Source organism: Thunnus thynnus, chromosome 7, assembly GCF_963924715.1.
Source record: "Thunnus thynnus chromosome 7, fThuThy2.1, whole genome shotgun sequence".
Taxonomy (NCBI): domain Eukaryota; kingdom Metazoa; phylum Chordata; class Actinopteri; order Scombriformes; family Scombridae; genus Thunnus; species Thunnus thynnus.
In genome coordinates, this window is record NC_089523.1 from 18996085 (window position 1) to 19010194 (window position 14110).

At 40.2% G+C, this 14110-nt stretch overlaps 1 protein-coding gene across 6 annotated transcripts in view; it reads right to left on the reverse strand.

Annotated features, from left to right (window-relative positions):
- The window catches only part of rsrc1 (arginine/serine-rich coiled-coil 1), a 227082-nt gene that overhangs the window by 98678 nt on the left and 114294 nt on the right, over positions 1-14110 (reverse strand). For all 6 annotated transcript variants that reach the window (XM_067594742.1, XM_067594743.1, XM_067594747.1 and 3 more), the window contains one exon: positions 1493-1726. In XM_067594742.1, the coding sequence (XP_067450843.1) occupies positions 1493-1726 (234 nt within the window). The remainder of the gene's footprint in view (positions 1-1492; positions 1727-14110) is intronic.

Genomic DNA, 14110 nt, shown 5'->3' on the forward strand with positions numbered 1-14110 from the left:
ACAAGAAAGCATAGCTTGAACATTATGTGACTGCTTAACCTTCATTTCTAATCATGCTCATGTTCTCCTACATTATATTTATGTATAGTTCTTTCTAAATACATAAAAGACTTGTTAAAAAGAAATTCTCCACTGAAATCCTCATTTCAGAAGATATATTTTTTCAATAATTAGCATTCATTTCACTTAATTAGATGCAGCAGCACACACACACACACACGATTTTCTGTTGTATAAGTGCTGTGACAGTTTGACAGTGGTGCACGAGCAAAGTGTTAAAAATATTCTTAGATATATTGCATTTTATCTCTTACGGCCATTGCTACAGTGATGAGTTTCATCATTTGATTGCACTGTTGCATCAAGAATACATCTGAGGAATGGAAATCATTTTCAGTCAGATCCAACAGTCGTAAAATCATAAATTGGCCATAACTGCGTATTTCTGTTAGCAAATTAAATGGAAAACCTCGAAAATATTGTCTTCACACATACTGGTTGTGTATTCAGACCTATAGGGTTACATTAGTTATTGTGTTTTGAAGGGCTAAATGGTAGCCTGAATGAGGAAGTTTATTTTTTTGGTCAGTTAGAGTGTTATAATGTCAGTTTTGGTAACTTTTTGATTAACTTCCCCGCCCTAGTTCAGATACATTTTACCTGGGTAGATAACGTCTCTTAAATAGAAGCGATGCACGGCAGCTGGTCTGCATCACTCATGGGATCCATAGTTTGATACACACATCTGTGCCATTCAATATGACAGACAACAACAGGGTACCAGTCATATTACAGTGGCCTCCAATCACATTAGAGCATGCCGCACCGGGGACAGATTAAGGGTGCTATTCTGGTAGAGGCAAAGAGAGGCCTCTAAGGTACTTAGGCCTGTAGTGGAGTGTACCACTGTTAAAACACAGCCTTTAGAGGATATAAACTTGCAAGTGATAATCTTATTTGCCAGTGTTTCTCACCTCAATAAGAGGCTCTCATTTATTTATTTTTTTTCTTGGTATAAACGCCAAAAACATCAGAGATGCATATGATCTTGTTATGTATCTAGACTTATTGCAGGTGGGCCCAGAGGGTCAAAGACATCAGACTTCATCTGGTAACCAAAACATTCTCTAAAAACTGAACCTATGCAGCATTCCTACCTACCATCTATTCTTATATCAGCAGGACATCTTCTCTTACAATAGGGAATTATATCACATTATAAGGCTAGTGTGGCCCAATGCTTGATTGCTAAGGGAAACTGGGCAAGAAAGGGACTGATGGATTGATGGATGGAAGGATCAAGTGATGGATGGAAGGATGGAGGAGTTGAGACTAAGCTCCATATTTAAGTCTGTATTATACTGACCAAAATATTCTGGTCTCCCGTGGCGTCCACACTTTGGATTGAGCTGAGCCGCCCCAAGACTTGTTTCGGTGTGTTTACGTCTACCTGCCATGTATGCTTGCATGTAAAGGGTCGTTCATCACTTACCCCTTTTTCTCTGCCTTGTCTTTACTCTTGTCCTTGTCTCTGTCTCTCCCTCTGTCCCTGTCCCGCTCTTTCTCCCTGTCCCGGTCGCGGCCCTTGCGCCGGCTCCGGTCTCGATCTCTGCTGTTGCTGCGGCTCCTCCTGCGACTGTGGCTGCGACTCTTTTTGTGGCTGCGGCTCCCTCTCCGGGTGCGGCTGCCGCTCCTGCTGCGAGAGCGTCGGTGGCGAGAATGAGACCTGGAAGATGACAATACAGTTACGATTACAGTCGATTAACAACCGATTATACAACAAACTAACCCTTCTTTTCTTTTTTCCTCATTAATTCAGGAGTGAGATGCTGGTCGCTTTTCCATAAATGCACCTTCAATATAAGCAACCTTTCTTTTATGTCCTCTTTCACCTAGTGCGCGGTGTCTACTTTAGCTTATCATTATCTTTATTTTCCAGAATGCCTTTTGATAACTTCGCGCAAATGTGGCTGAGCTTGTTTTACTCACCTGTCAGTTGTGTATATGTGTGGAAAGTGTAACAGAAAGCTGCAATAGGAATAGAAGGAGCTACAGAGTGTTTTCCCACAGATAAAAGCATGTCTTGTGGTTTCTACAGTAGATTTCTGCCTATGTAAATAAGTCACAAGAATCAGCTCATGTGAGTCTATCCAACTCAAAAAGAATAAAACAAAATACAAGTGTTCAGTAAAACAACACACATGTATTGCTTTTTTATTTTACCCTTTTTCCTTTTAATGCCAAAATCTGCTGAAAAGAAGTTTTTTTTTACGTTTACCATGGTAAGACTTTTGTTCACACACACATAATATAGTAATAATACATGTAATAAATAATGGGGGAGGGCAGAATTAATAGGCAGAGATGGAATCAAAACCAGAGTCAATATGATCTTCTGTAAACGACACCCGACCTGACACATAGAGGTCTTTGTGGAGACAGTGACTTCGTGTGAAACTGAGTTTAAAAAAACTCAAGAATGTACAAATTCATACTTCATTGGATCAACTTAATAATACAGCTACATACAATGATCACATACACGGTGACACACACACACACACACACACACACACACACACACACACAACCACACATACACTGCTGAGATGGAGCCAATTAGAAGCGGGCTCAGAGGGAGGCCTGTCCTCGGTATTGATCCTGACACTGACCCTCTGGTCTCAAAAAGATTTACAGCAGGAGATTTACTCTGTTAGTTATGACACACAAACATGACCGCGCAAAGTTACACACAAACATAGGATTAACGCCGGCAGGAGGAGAATTGAAAGTGTAACTCATGCCTCAATAGGTGCCATACACACAAAGACACAAATGACCAAAACGTAAACACTTCTTTATGTGTCGCTGCACATGCCTCGAGTAATGCACACAAAAACCTTTCGACATATTCTGCTGAAGTGTGTGTGTGTGTGTGTGTGTGTGTGTATGTGTGATTTGAAACCCCAGAAGAAATCGGCAGCTGAGATGCCGTTATTTTCCATCATCTATCATTTTATTGATTTGTCTATAAAAACAGTCAAACCTGCTGTCCACGAGCTTTATTGCTTTCCCTCCTTTATTAGTTTGCAGTTTGGGACATCCAGAGCTGTCTCTCTCCCGACAGAAAACTAATCATTTTCTTCAGACGCCTGTCACCATCCTAACAGACAACACTCTGACAACTGTTGCAATCAATTAGACTAGGGCTATCCTGATCACTGGAGAGTAGCTGCGCTATTTCAAGCTCTTTCCAAAAGAAAATCTCCCATTGAAAAAAAAAATACTTACTTGAAGTTCAGTTTTTCATAAACACAGAAGTAAAATCTGCAGTGAACAAACCTATTTGATACACAAAGGTCAGACAGAAATATCTTTAAAACATCACCGGGTCTGTAACTGACGATAATTTTCATTAGCGATTTATGTTATTTTGTCCATTAATCATCACTACAAAAATGCAGAAAAAAAAGTGAATAAAAGTCCATTTCAGCTTCGCAGAGCCCAAGGTGACATATTTAAATGTCAGACAGTCCGAAACCCAGACAATCTCTCAGAGAACTGGGAAAAACAGAAATTTTTCACGTTAAAAAAGTAAAAAGTAAAAATGAATTTTTAAAATCTTTTTTAAGATTATTTTTCAGCATTTTTATTTGGTAGTCTAAAGTGCAGAGAGACAGGAATCATGGGTAGAGAGAGGACGACGACATGTAACAAAGATCTGGGGCCAGAATTGAACTGCGGATGTTGCAGTTATGTGGTGTGTATCTTAACCAATATGCAACTGGGGCATTCTATATTTTTGACATTTTTACTTAAAAAATAACTTAAATGATTAATAAATTATCAAAATAGTTGCAGATTAATGTTTTGTTGATCAGCTAATTGATTAATTGTCTAATTGTTTCAGCTCTGTTTAGGATAACGCTGTTATCCGAGCAGCTGCAGCAGTCCTCCTTTCCTTTTCGGCATGTGTAACTTTTCCTATAGTAAAGCCAGTGTCATTGCATTCTGCAGAACAGATATTAAAGCAGACACCCTGGAGTGATCATCAAAAATAATTATTATCAAACGTCTGATTCAGAGGTAGAGGTGAGAGCAGTCATCGGTCATCGGACATTTGATTTAGCATGTTTAATAGAGTGTTTACCGCTACGATTAGGCTAGTCAGAGCATCACAGCTAATGGAAAAAGGAAAAAGAAAAACATTGGCATTTTTGGGGTTTGGAGTCTCCAGGCGAGATAATCCATCAATGGCCCAAACAGGCCTTGGAATGAGTGAATCTATGTGTTGACAATGACTGCGTATGTTTGTAATCAACAGTACATGAGGGGAAATACAACAGGGTTGCAGTGTTCCAAGTATAAGTCTTATATTTACAGCCAAGCAAATTGTGGCCAGAAGCAGCAGATGCAATAAACACAATCTCTCTCTCCTCTCTCTCTCTCTCTCTCTCTCCGTTTCTCTGTCTCCCTCTCCCTTTCTCCCTCTGATGGCAAAGAAAACAGCCCACTTCTGGGGTGTGCAGCAAATTAAATTTACTGTAGTTAATAGAGTGAGCCTATGCTGCTAAATGTCAATTTCCTGACCAAGTCCTTCCCCTTGGAGAATGATTAGCTAATTTGAGGCTGGGGATAAATGGGCTAATGCAGGACACACACAGATAAACAGCCACAGTTGGACCCCATGCCAAGCCCTTCCCCTGCTTTACATTTTATTGGCCTTATTATCTCCAGGGAAAATGGGTCCCCCTATGGCCTAAACATATTTTCGTTTCTAATAAAAGGCCCTTGCTGGTTGCCCCCACGTATACCCCCCCCCCACACGCACACACACACACACAAGCTGCCCCCTCACAGCCCCCTTCCTCCATTCCTCCCTCGTTTCACCATCCAATCCATTAAATCGGAGCTCTGCAATTGGCTGGGACCATTTTCCTGGTGAATTATCAATAGAGTAATTATGCTGCATGTTGGGAGCTGTGCTGAAGCTTATCGCCGCTGACCCCCCGGTGCGCGCCAGGATATGATACCTCACCACAGCCCATTGGGGTAATTATGTGGTCGGGTGTGAAGCTGGATGGTGTGTTACCCTTATCAGTCTGTATTCTATTTCTGTTTTCATTGAAAATTGGACATTAGTGGCAGCTACGCGATACCACTAGTGTCAGATACAGGTGAACGTCTCCAATGGAATCTGACCCCATTTAAATCATTATTCCTACTACGCAGTGTAGGGACGGGGCTGAGCAACTCCTCTGTGCACACACACACACACAAATAAAGACACACATGGACCAATCATCCTCATTGTTTCTTTAATCTTATCTTCCCCCTATTCGAGCAGCAGTGACGGACATTCATTCATTCACTGTTTCTTCGTTTCCCCGACCACTATTACTCTGTTTGGAGGACAAAACAAAGTTCACGACCATATTGTGTTTGTCCAGTGGCACAAAACTCAACTGCTGAGGAACGTAGCAAGTGATGTTGTCAGTGGTGCCCTGAGCAGAGTCCCTGTCCAGTAGGCCAGTATGGTCCAGCAGTGATTAAAGGCTATGTAACTTTAAACCTATCGTATTTCAGTGGATGCTGGTAACAGTGACCCCTGTCTGACCAACATCTTCCAACGATACACTAAAATAGGGCCCTATGATTTCTGCATTGCGGGAAACATGGACAGGGTTGCGGAATTTGATCATAAAAATGGAATCAACTGTAAAATGCGGAATATTGTGGAATTTGCCAAAATGCAAATGCAATTTATAAAAATCTGGGTCTTCCCCAAGCGTTTGGCCGAATGAACAGAAAAAACCATGCTGAGAGTCTTGTTTTGCTGTCATTTATTGGCGCGCTGCTTCTGTCCTCTGTTGTCTGTGTTGGTGTTTCACTGAGGGCAGAGTTGAGCCCCTCACACACACATACACTCACACATACTCACACTGTGGTGGAGACAGTGAACCAGGTGAAGTGAAGATAACGTTTTGAGTTGATGACAGGCTTGTTACTGAAAGCACAATAAAAGCTTCATGAATAAAAAGCCAATAAGAGTAATTTATCAAAAAACCTGTTCAACAAGCAGAAACATGTAGAAAAGTGATATGTTCAACTGCTTTGTCCGTAGTGAATTGTTATGAACAAACTAAAACCAAAGCTGCCTGTATGTAGCCAAACTGTTTAGCTTAAGTTTGCCACAAATCTTAAAATGTGGCAAATTCTTGTAACTTAGCTATTGGCTGAGACAAACCAGCCCCTCCTCTCTACCAGCAGCAGAGGGAGGAGCACAGAAGACAGAAGGAAAGACTGACACTGACCGATGTCTGTGCTCTTTATTCTTTCTAAACTTGACTCAGTATTTTGATGTCAGGAATATTATTTATTTTAATGACATTTTAGATTTGTTCCCAGTGAGATACTATCCCTACAGCTTGTTAGTGGCTTCACTCTGACTTTGGGAGGTTGAACAAATCGCTGTTCAAATCCCTTCACTATAAGTCTTCTTTCACCAATGTTATTTTCTGATTATCATTTTTTATGGCGCACAGTGCGATCACTCACAAAAATGTGAAGGATTACTTCAGGCCATAGGGCTTACATACTTGTTTCACTTCTTCATGCTAATGTCTGAGTGTACTGTGTATTGAAGCACTTTCTTTGGTTGAAAAATAGTGCAATGTTGTGTTGCATCATTACAAATTCATTGATATAAATTCATTTAATTCAATATATGATTACATTTTGAATACTTTCTCATTGAATTGTTGAAATTTTATTCATCTACGATATGATTAGACACTCTTTCTGGTGACAAAATGTGCTTAAATCATAAAGAGTTCAGAAAAATTAAAAAGGAAAGCATGGAATTTGTGAAAAAATGAAAACGGATTTCATAGGGCCCAACTAAAAGCAAGAGAGGAGTTGTTACTGGACCTAAACATATGTTGTGTATGTATTATTATGTCTACAATTACCATCTCTATTACCTGGGTAGACATTGTTTTGAAGATAAGGAATAAAAATTAACGATCTTGATAAAGTGAGAAGGATTTTAAATTGTAATAGTTTTATATTTTACCATCATCTAGATTATGTTCATGTGCAGAAGCTACTGTAAATGTTTTTCTACAGGCAGTAGACCTCCCACCACGCCAGCCTCTGTGCTAAAACCCCTTTACTACACAGTGTATTTGTCTTTCTTTCATTAGTCTTCCTGAAAGCTGAAACATAATTCTGGAGTAGCAGATGTAGATTTTCTATTTTAAGCCAAATGACTATCTACAACTGTGCGTCCTTGCAGAACATGAGCATGTTGTCATTTTAACAAAGATATACCAAAATTATTTTGTTTACAACTACAGCTTTTATAAGTCTAAGCTGTCGTGCGCTATCCCTATGATTATTTAATCATTGTAAAATCACAAAGTAGTCAAATTCCATTGGCTGAGACAGCAGTAGATACCCGTTTAGCCTAAAACAGAAAATCCTGGAATCATGCTTTTACATTTCAGAAAAATCAGGGAAAGAAATCCTCTATGCAAAAACATGAAAAATGTACAAAAAGCAAGTGGATTGAGGTGCAGGACTGATTCAAAGACTATTAGTTGTAAATAAAATCATACAGATTAAATTCCCAATAGGAATTACTTGTGGAACGCTAGATAGACTGGATTAAATGGTGCCATATAAAATCTGCTAAAAATTGGGAACTGAGACAAATACAATGCAAAATCATAACAGTTTTCTGATCAACTAGCTCTAGCTAAAGTGTTTTTGTCACTACTAAGGTGGCATTTTGAAACCCTAAAAATTGCTTCAAATCTTAAGTATTTATTCTTTGCATCTACAATGTATTTTACTAGACGGCCTTAAACAACCCACCCTGCTGGTACAGACCTATCAATTAATGGGAAAACCTTAGATGAGAGTACTCTCCAGCCACACACACACCAGCACACACAGACTACAAAAAAGCTTGCCAGTCGACTTTTCCAAGCAAAAGACAGATTGAAAAAGAAACAGGCCTATTGAAAGTGAGAAGATCCATTTTTGAAGAACTTCATTAATGCGCTGTTCCCTGCCGAGTTATTTCCAGTGACAGAGCACACAGCAGCAGCTTCATGTTCAAGTTAAAAGTCACTTTTCTTTTTTCTGCCATTTCAATATGTCTAAAAGCACCTTGAGTGAGAAATGTGCATTTCCTGCTGCCAAAAGACGTGGAAAACAGCTGTTCCTGCCTGACGCTGCCTGCTGAATGGAATGCAAATATGTTAACCATCCAGAATTTATTACTTTTGAGTGCTCTTCAAACGCAACGGCAGACACAAGTTTAATTTATGATATTCCTCTAATTATGAGAGCTGTTGAAATCATTTCCCAAGCTGCTTCCTCCTTCCAAGGAGCCACATTATCTGTTCCCTCGGTTCACAGTATATGCACACACACACGCGCGCGCGCTAACACACACAGACTCAGTCATCCACCACGCACGCCCACACAGAAACATAAATATACATACACACACACGTGCGCTAAATAACACACAAGGAATCACTGCAAAGTAGCTGATTGTGAGCACAATTAACACAGCAAAGACAGAGCATGAAAGATTCACAGAAATGTTTTTTCTCCGTCCCCCTCTGCTTCATAAAAGCAATGTTTAGATTTGTCATAATCTTCAGTTTGCTTTTAATTTAGCAGTCGTCAACACAAACGTCTGCAATGCCCTGCTATGCTGTGAAGCAGAAATGAGACCCCATGCAGGCCACCCACTGCCTACCTCCCCATACCCACCCAAACACACAGTTACAGCCACAAGCCACAAGGTCAAGTCATTTAGCAGAGTTCAAAGGCCTTCAAAGACCCCTCAGATCTATATGAACCTACAACGGCCAGCCAACGATTAGGGAAAAGATGACTTTCTGCAGCAAGATGTGGTTTCCACGTGCGTGTATGCGAGTGTGTCTACGTGCATGGTCGCGTGTGTGTACGTCGCTACATGCACATGTGTTGATTACCCGGCGTCTTCATTGGCGCATATGCCCAGTGTCACTCAGCCTCCTCATCGCAATCCTAAACTTGGCCGTCTGGTGAGCACCCGCAACCTTTGACCTCTGTGCAGCCGCAGCTCGACATGACACCCATTAGCAGCTGGAGCTGAGGGGGGCCCTGGCTCAGCCACTCAGCCCAGACGCAAGGTCAAGTGGAGGTCACACTTAGACTAGGTGCTAACTTGCCAACTCGCTCACAGCCACTCGCGCAAACCCACTTTTCCCCTCCTTCCATCCATCACGGCCCAGAACAATTAGTTACACTGAGTTAAGAGAGAGTTGTTTTGGTTGTCATTGCCTCCATCTGTAAGAGGGTGGAAAGCAGGGAGGGAGAAAAAGCTGAGGGACTGAAGAGGAGGAGACAATAGGTGAAGGACAGAAGGAGGAAGGAGAATCAATTAGATAAAGAAATTAAAAAAAAGGTTATAAAAGTTGGGGCGTCAAGAACAACCAGAGTAACAAGAAAAGGGGGAAGATAGAAAAAGAAAAGAAAAAAACGAATGGGACTTATGGAGAAGACAGAGCAGACAGCCGTGCTTCACATCAAGCTGGCTCCAATTAGCAGGTGTGCTCTCAGACGCTCGCTCTCCCTCTCTCTCTGGTCAGGGAAGATGTATTTTTCTGCCTTTTATACGCATGTATTTATGAAGTGGTAGGAGATCTGAGGGCCCTTAGCATAACAGCCTTTTATTGTTTAAATGTGGACTGTTCGGCCCCGTGTGCTTAAGTGATTTAGGAACCTCACAACTCCGGTATAAGAAAAATCATAAACGCTGAGACAAACCATGTGGGTGGACTGTAAAAGGCACCGGGGAACGGGCCGACAAAAAGCAGACACACATTCCACTACTAAAGGGAAACTACACTTAATTAAACACCCAAGACACAACTGGAATAGCACCCTGTAAAAAACACAGCACTATTAGTTTCCCCCTCTTCGGTGGAATAACATAAAGTTGTCTTCTGACAGAACAGAGGCTTGTCTCATAAAGAAGTTTCTAAAAATCAATTTTTATGAACTGCTGTCAAGATGAACAAGGAGGGGGAGAAAGAAAGATGAACACAGAAGGAGAGATCAAAAAATGAATAGAAAGAGGAAACACTCCACCTTCTAAGAAAAAAAAAAAAGCCTCTCCTCTCCAATACATCTGTCGCTTCTCATAGTCTGCATGTCCCATGCACAGAATTAGAAGTAGCCCTTAAAGAAGGCAGATTTTACCTACTTTTACTTTTACCTACAATCACAGTTGGTAGATAGGGTGATATTTGTACTGTGACACAGACCTGTAAGGCTGGTGAGAAAACAATGAGCCAATGAGCAAAAGAGAAATGAAGATAACATAAAGACCTTTTAAGTACAATTTCAAGGAACAAAATCCTCTGAGAGATGGCAGGAAAAACTTGGTTATATATTCTGGGACGATACATAGGAAGCTTTTACGCACACACTACTACAGTTTCCACAACATCCCAAATTCTTTTCCTTAACATCTATAGAAAGTTATTGTTGGTGCACCCAAGGTCAGTTTGATTATATATATGGTTTACCACTTTTGAATGTATTTTATATATTTACATTTTAATCTTTACAAAAACTTGCTGTAGATATTAAATATTTAAGTGGATGAGTCAAAAGATTGATTTGATTTGCTACAGACGATTGAAAGCAAGATTCAAACGATGCCACATGTTAAAGTGATGGCGTAAATGTAAGTCATTACACATCTGCAGTAGCGCATGAGAGACACAGGGCACACTTTGTTATCCCACTTTTTCTGAGTGTCAATATCCCTCCGAGTTTACAGAGAAATCTGGCATACTTCCGCTCCAACAAAACTGTTGACTGCATTTAAAATAATTACATTTTCCTGCTTTGATTTGAAGCCAAAATCACGACGTCGAGTTCTCTGTTCAACCAGTCACAGAAGTGTTTTGCTCTTTGTTCAGCCAATCGTACGACAGTTGGCCACGTATCCTTTGGGCGATCCATCTATCTCCACTTCCTCCTCATGTCCTCGACTCTGCCAAAACCCGAATGGATAGACAGAACAAAAAAGGAAGACAAATTTCAAATAGAAAACCTCATGCGCATGCTGAGAAAGTGTTTCATTACTTTCAAAAAGATTGTCAAGGTTTCAGTCAAGGCGCACATGATCCTTGTTTCATTTCTCTGCCATTCTCTCTCATTTTTCTCTTCTTTTTCCACAAATAAATTACTAAACGTGTGAGTGAAACCACATGCGTGTGTGTGAGTGTGTGTGTTTGTGTGGTTCCCTTGCTTGTCCACAGTGAACTGACAAGTGCAGGCAGTGGTTCCATTAGCTGGCAATTTGCTCTCAAGTTGTCCAGGGGGGAGAGGAGGAATGACAGAGGGTTTTTTGGCAGGACGACGCACATGGCTCTGTTTAGAACCAGTTAAGTGAGGTGCTCACACACATAATCCTAGGCCATCATTCAAACACTCTCGTAGCGCATAAGACTCTTAAACATGAAATGTCTTACATGTGAATATTACACGGTCAAAGCAGAGATCAAAACAGCACATAATGAAAATGTAAATATATTGTAAACATGCACATATATTATGCTTATTATGCATAATATATTATGCTTAAAACTCTATTGATACATGTGTACTAAAAAAAAAAACAACAACATTATGTATTGTTCTGAATGGGACTGTGCCAACATATTTTAAAGATGTATAGTTCAACACACACATCCGTATCCGTATCCCAGAGAATATTGGTGTCCATATGGTTTGAGCCAGAGTATAACTAGAGTACAAGGTAAACACGCCTGACTGAGGTTTGTCCATGCATGCTCTCTTAGCATGGGTCTCTACGGACTGGCTCAAAACCTGGCCACTGAATCACACACATAGCACATAAACATACCTCCCTCCCTCCCTCCCTGTGTCTGTGTGTGTGTGTAGTATGTTTAAGAGTGAAAACAAGAACTGTGGACAGACGGTGTGTTTATCTCTGCATAAATTAAGAGCAGAAGCTGAAGCCAATTAAAAGGGGAGAAAATAAGCACTGTTAAAATATAACTTTGCTAATCGGCTACTTGGCAAGGTGACCTCTGAGTGCACCGGGCGTCATTCTAGGACCTGCTGTCCTGCTGGGCGAGTGGCACAGAGGGGCCATGTGGAGGTCCGGCTATGAGCAGCAGGCAACTGGTAGAGCCCCCCCACCCACCCACCCGCCTCTTTTCTCTCTCTCTCTCTCTTTCTGTCATTGTCTCTCTATCTCTCTCTCCCCCTCCTTCTCCGCCCAGAGCGTTATTAGACCCAGGGCTCCGCTGCGGCTCCAAACAGCTCAATGACAACACACAGGGCCTGCCAATTAGAAATAATTAGACAGTCATTTCAGTGGCAAGTCTTTTTAAGTGCATATATAACGATGCAATGATGCTTATTAGCCGGCCTGAGCCGGCGAGGACCAGGGCCTCAAACGCTTTGGCGCTGGAGAAAATAATTATGCCAGTGATCACAAAGCGAGCTGCACATCTCTGTACTTCACCTCCACGCGTTTCAAAAATCCACTTCATTAGCTCCCGTAATTAATCCTCCATTAATTGCAGGAAAAGCCCAGTTTACCTCCCTTCGTTTCTAATTATCATCTTATAAATAGTTATGGTTCTAATTAATGTGTTCATTAGGCAGGATATTTCTCTCAAAGCCTCGCTGGGAGCCAAAGGTCCGGCTCGGCTCTCTCTGAAGCCTAACCAGCCAGAAGGTGAGGCCATCCTGCCTGCATTTGCTTTTATTTTACTACATTCAACCTCCTAATTGGCATTTAAAACCCAATTTGGAAGAACTTCAAGAAGCTTAAATAGGAGAGAGAGACAGAGAGAAGGCAGGAAGGAAAGAGAGAGAGAGACATTTGGTGTTCATTTTCCTATGCCAGAGCTAAAAGAGTTTCTGCCTCCATCTTTCTCTTGGTCTGGCCAGACGGATGAGGCTTTTCACTGTCATGAAGTGAACACAATGAGGACTGATTGCATTATTTGGCATTATAGAGGTTTTATTTGCAAAATAGTGCAACTGTATCTCTACCACAGAAAGTACAGTCGGAGTGTCATACTTCTCGCGGGTTTCAGTCATCAAACAGACAAATTTTGTCTTTGGTATACAGATATAAAGTAGCTCATCTGGGTTCTATGATACTTAAAATAATCACAAAGATTTGCATTCATTCACACAGCCTTCAAAAAGACAAATTACTCAGCACTCTCAATGATTAGAGCTGTAAACTTAAAAAAACATAATGCTTTTTGAGTCAACTTTGGGAAAACTGAGATACATTTTAAATCCTATATAAATGTGAAGAATTTAGACTGTAATAAGAATTTATGACAATATTGGTTATTTATACAGTTATCAGGGGAAAACAGAAGCATATATCTTAAAATATGCTTTGGCTCTAGCTGATAATTATGTTCATTACGATATTTTAAAAAAATAAAATAAATTAGAAAACAGTGCCTCTTTCACTATTTTAACATTATCACTATCTGTATATTAACTTTTATTTATGTTCTCTGTTAAGTATCATTTTTTGATTTGAATGATATTAAACGCTATAAACAAATGTGTACAAGTATATAACTGAGTGGCCATCAGATGAAACTTGCTATGAAGGACAAAACAAATTACTTTTTACCAGCATATCAAGTGCTGACAGATGCACATTTAAAAGACCTATTCACAGAAAAAAAAAGGTTTTAGCTTACCATATCTACACTCAAAAACCAGAACAAAAGAAAATAAAAATAACTAAAAAAGAAACACTGTTACCTTTTATTAGATAAAATTCAGATTCTTTCTGTCTTGAAAGTGATTAAGGGCTACAGTAAACACTTTTAACAACATGCTCAATTTACCAGATACTTGTTCTAGTTGAACGGGTAAGCCACATGAAGTAAACAGGTACTGTTGACTTTATGCACCCTCAATGTCTGTAGAAAAAGTATTAAAGAGTGACATATTTTATTAAAATGTAAGTATTATGTTTTTCCTCTACATTACCAAATTACAAAATTTGAGATTTATGGGAAAT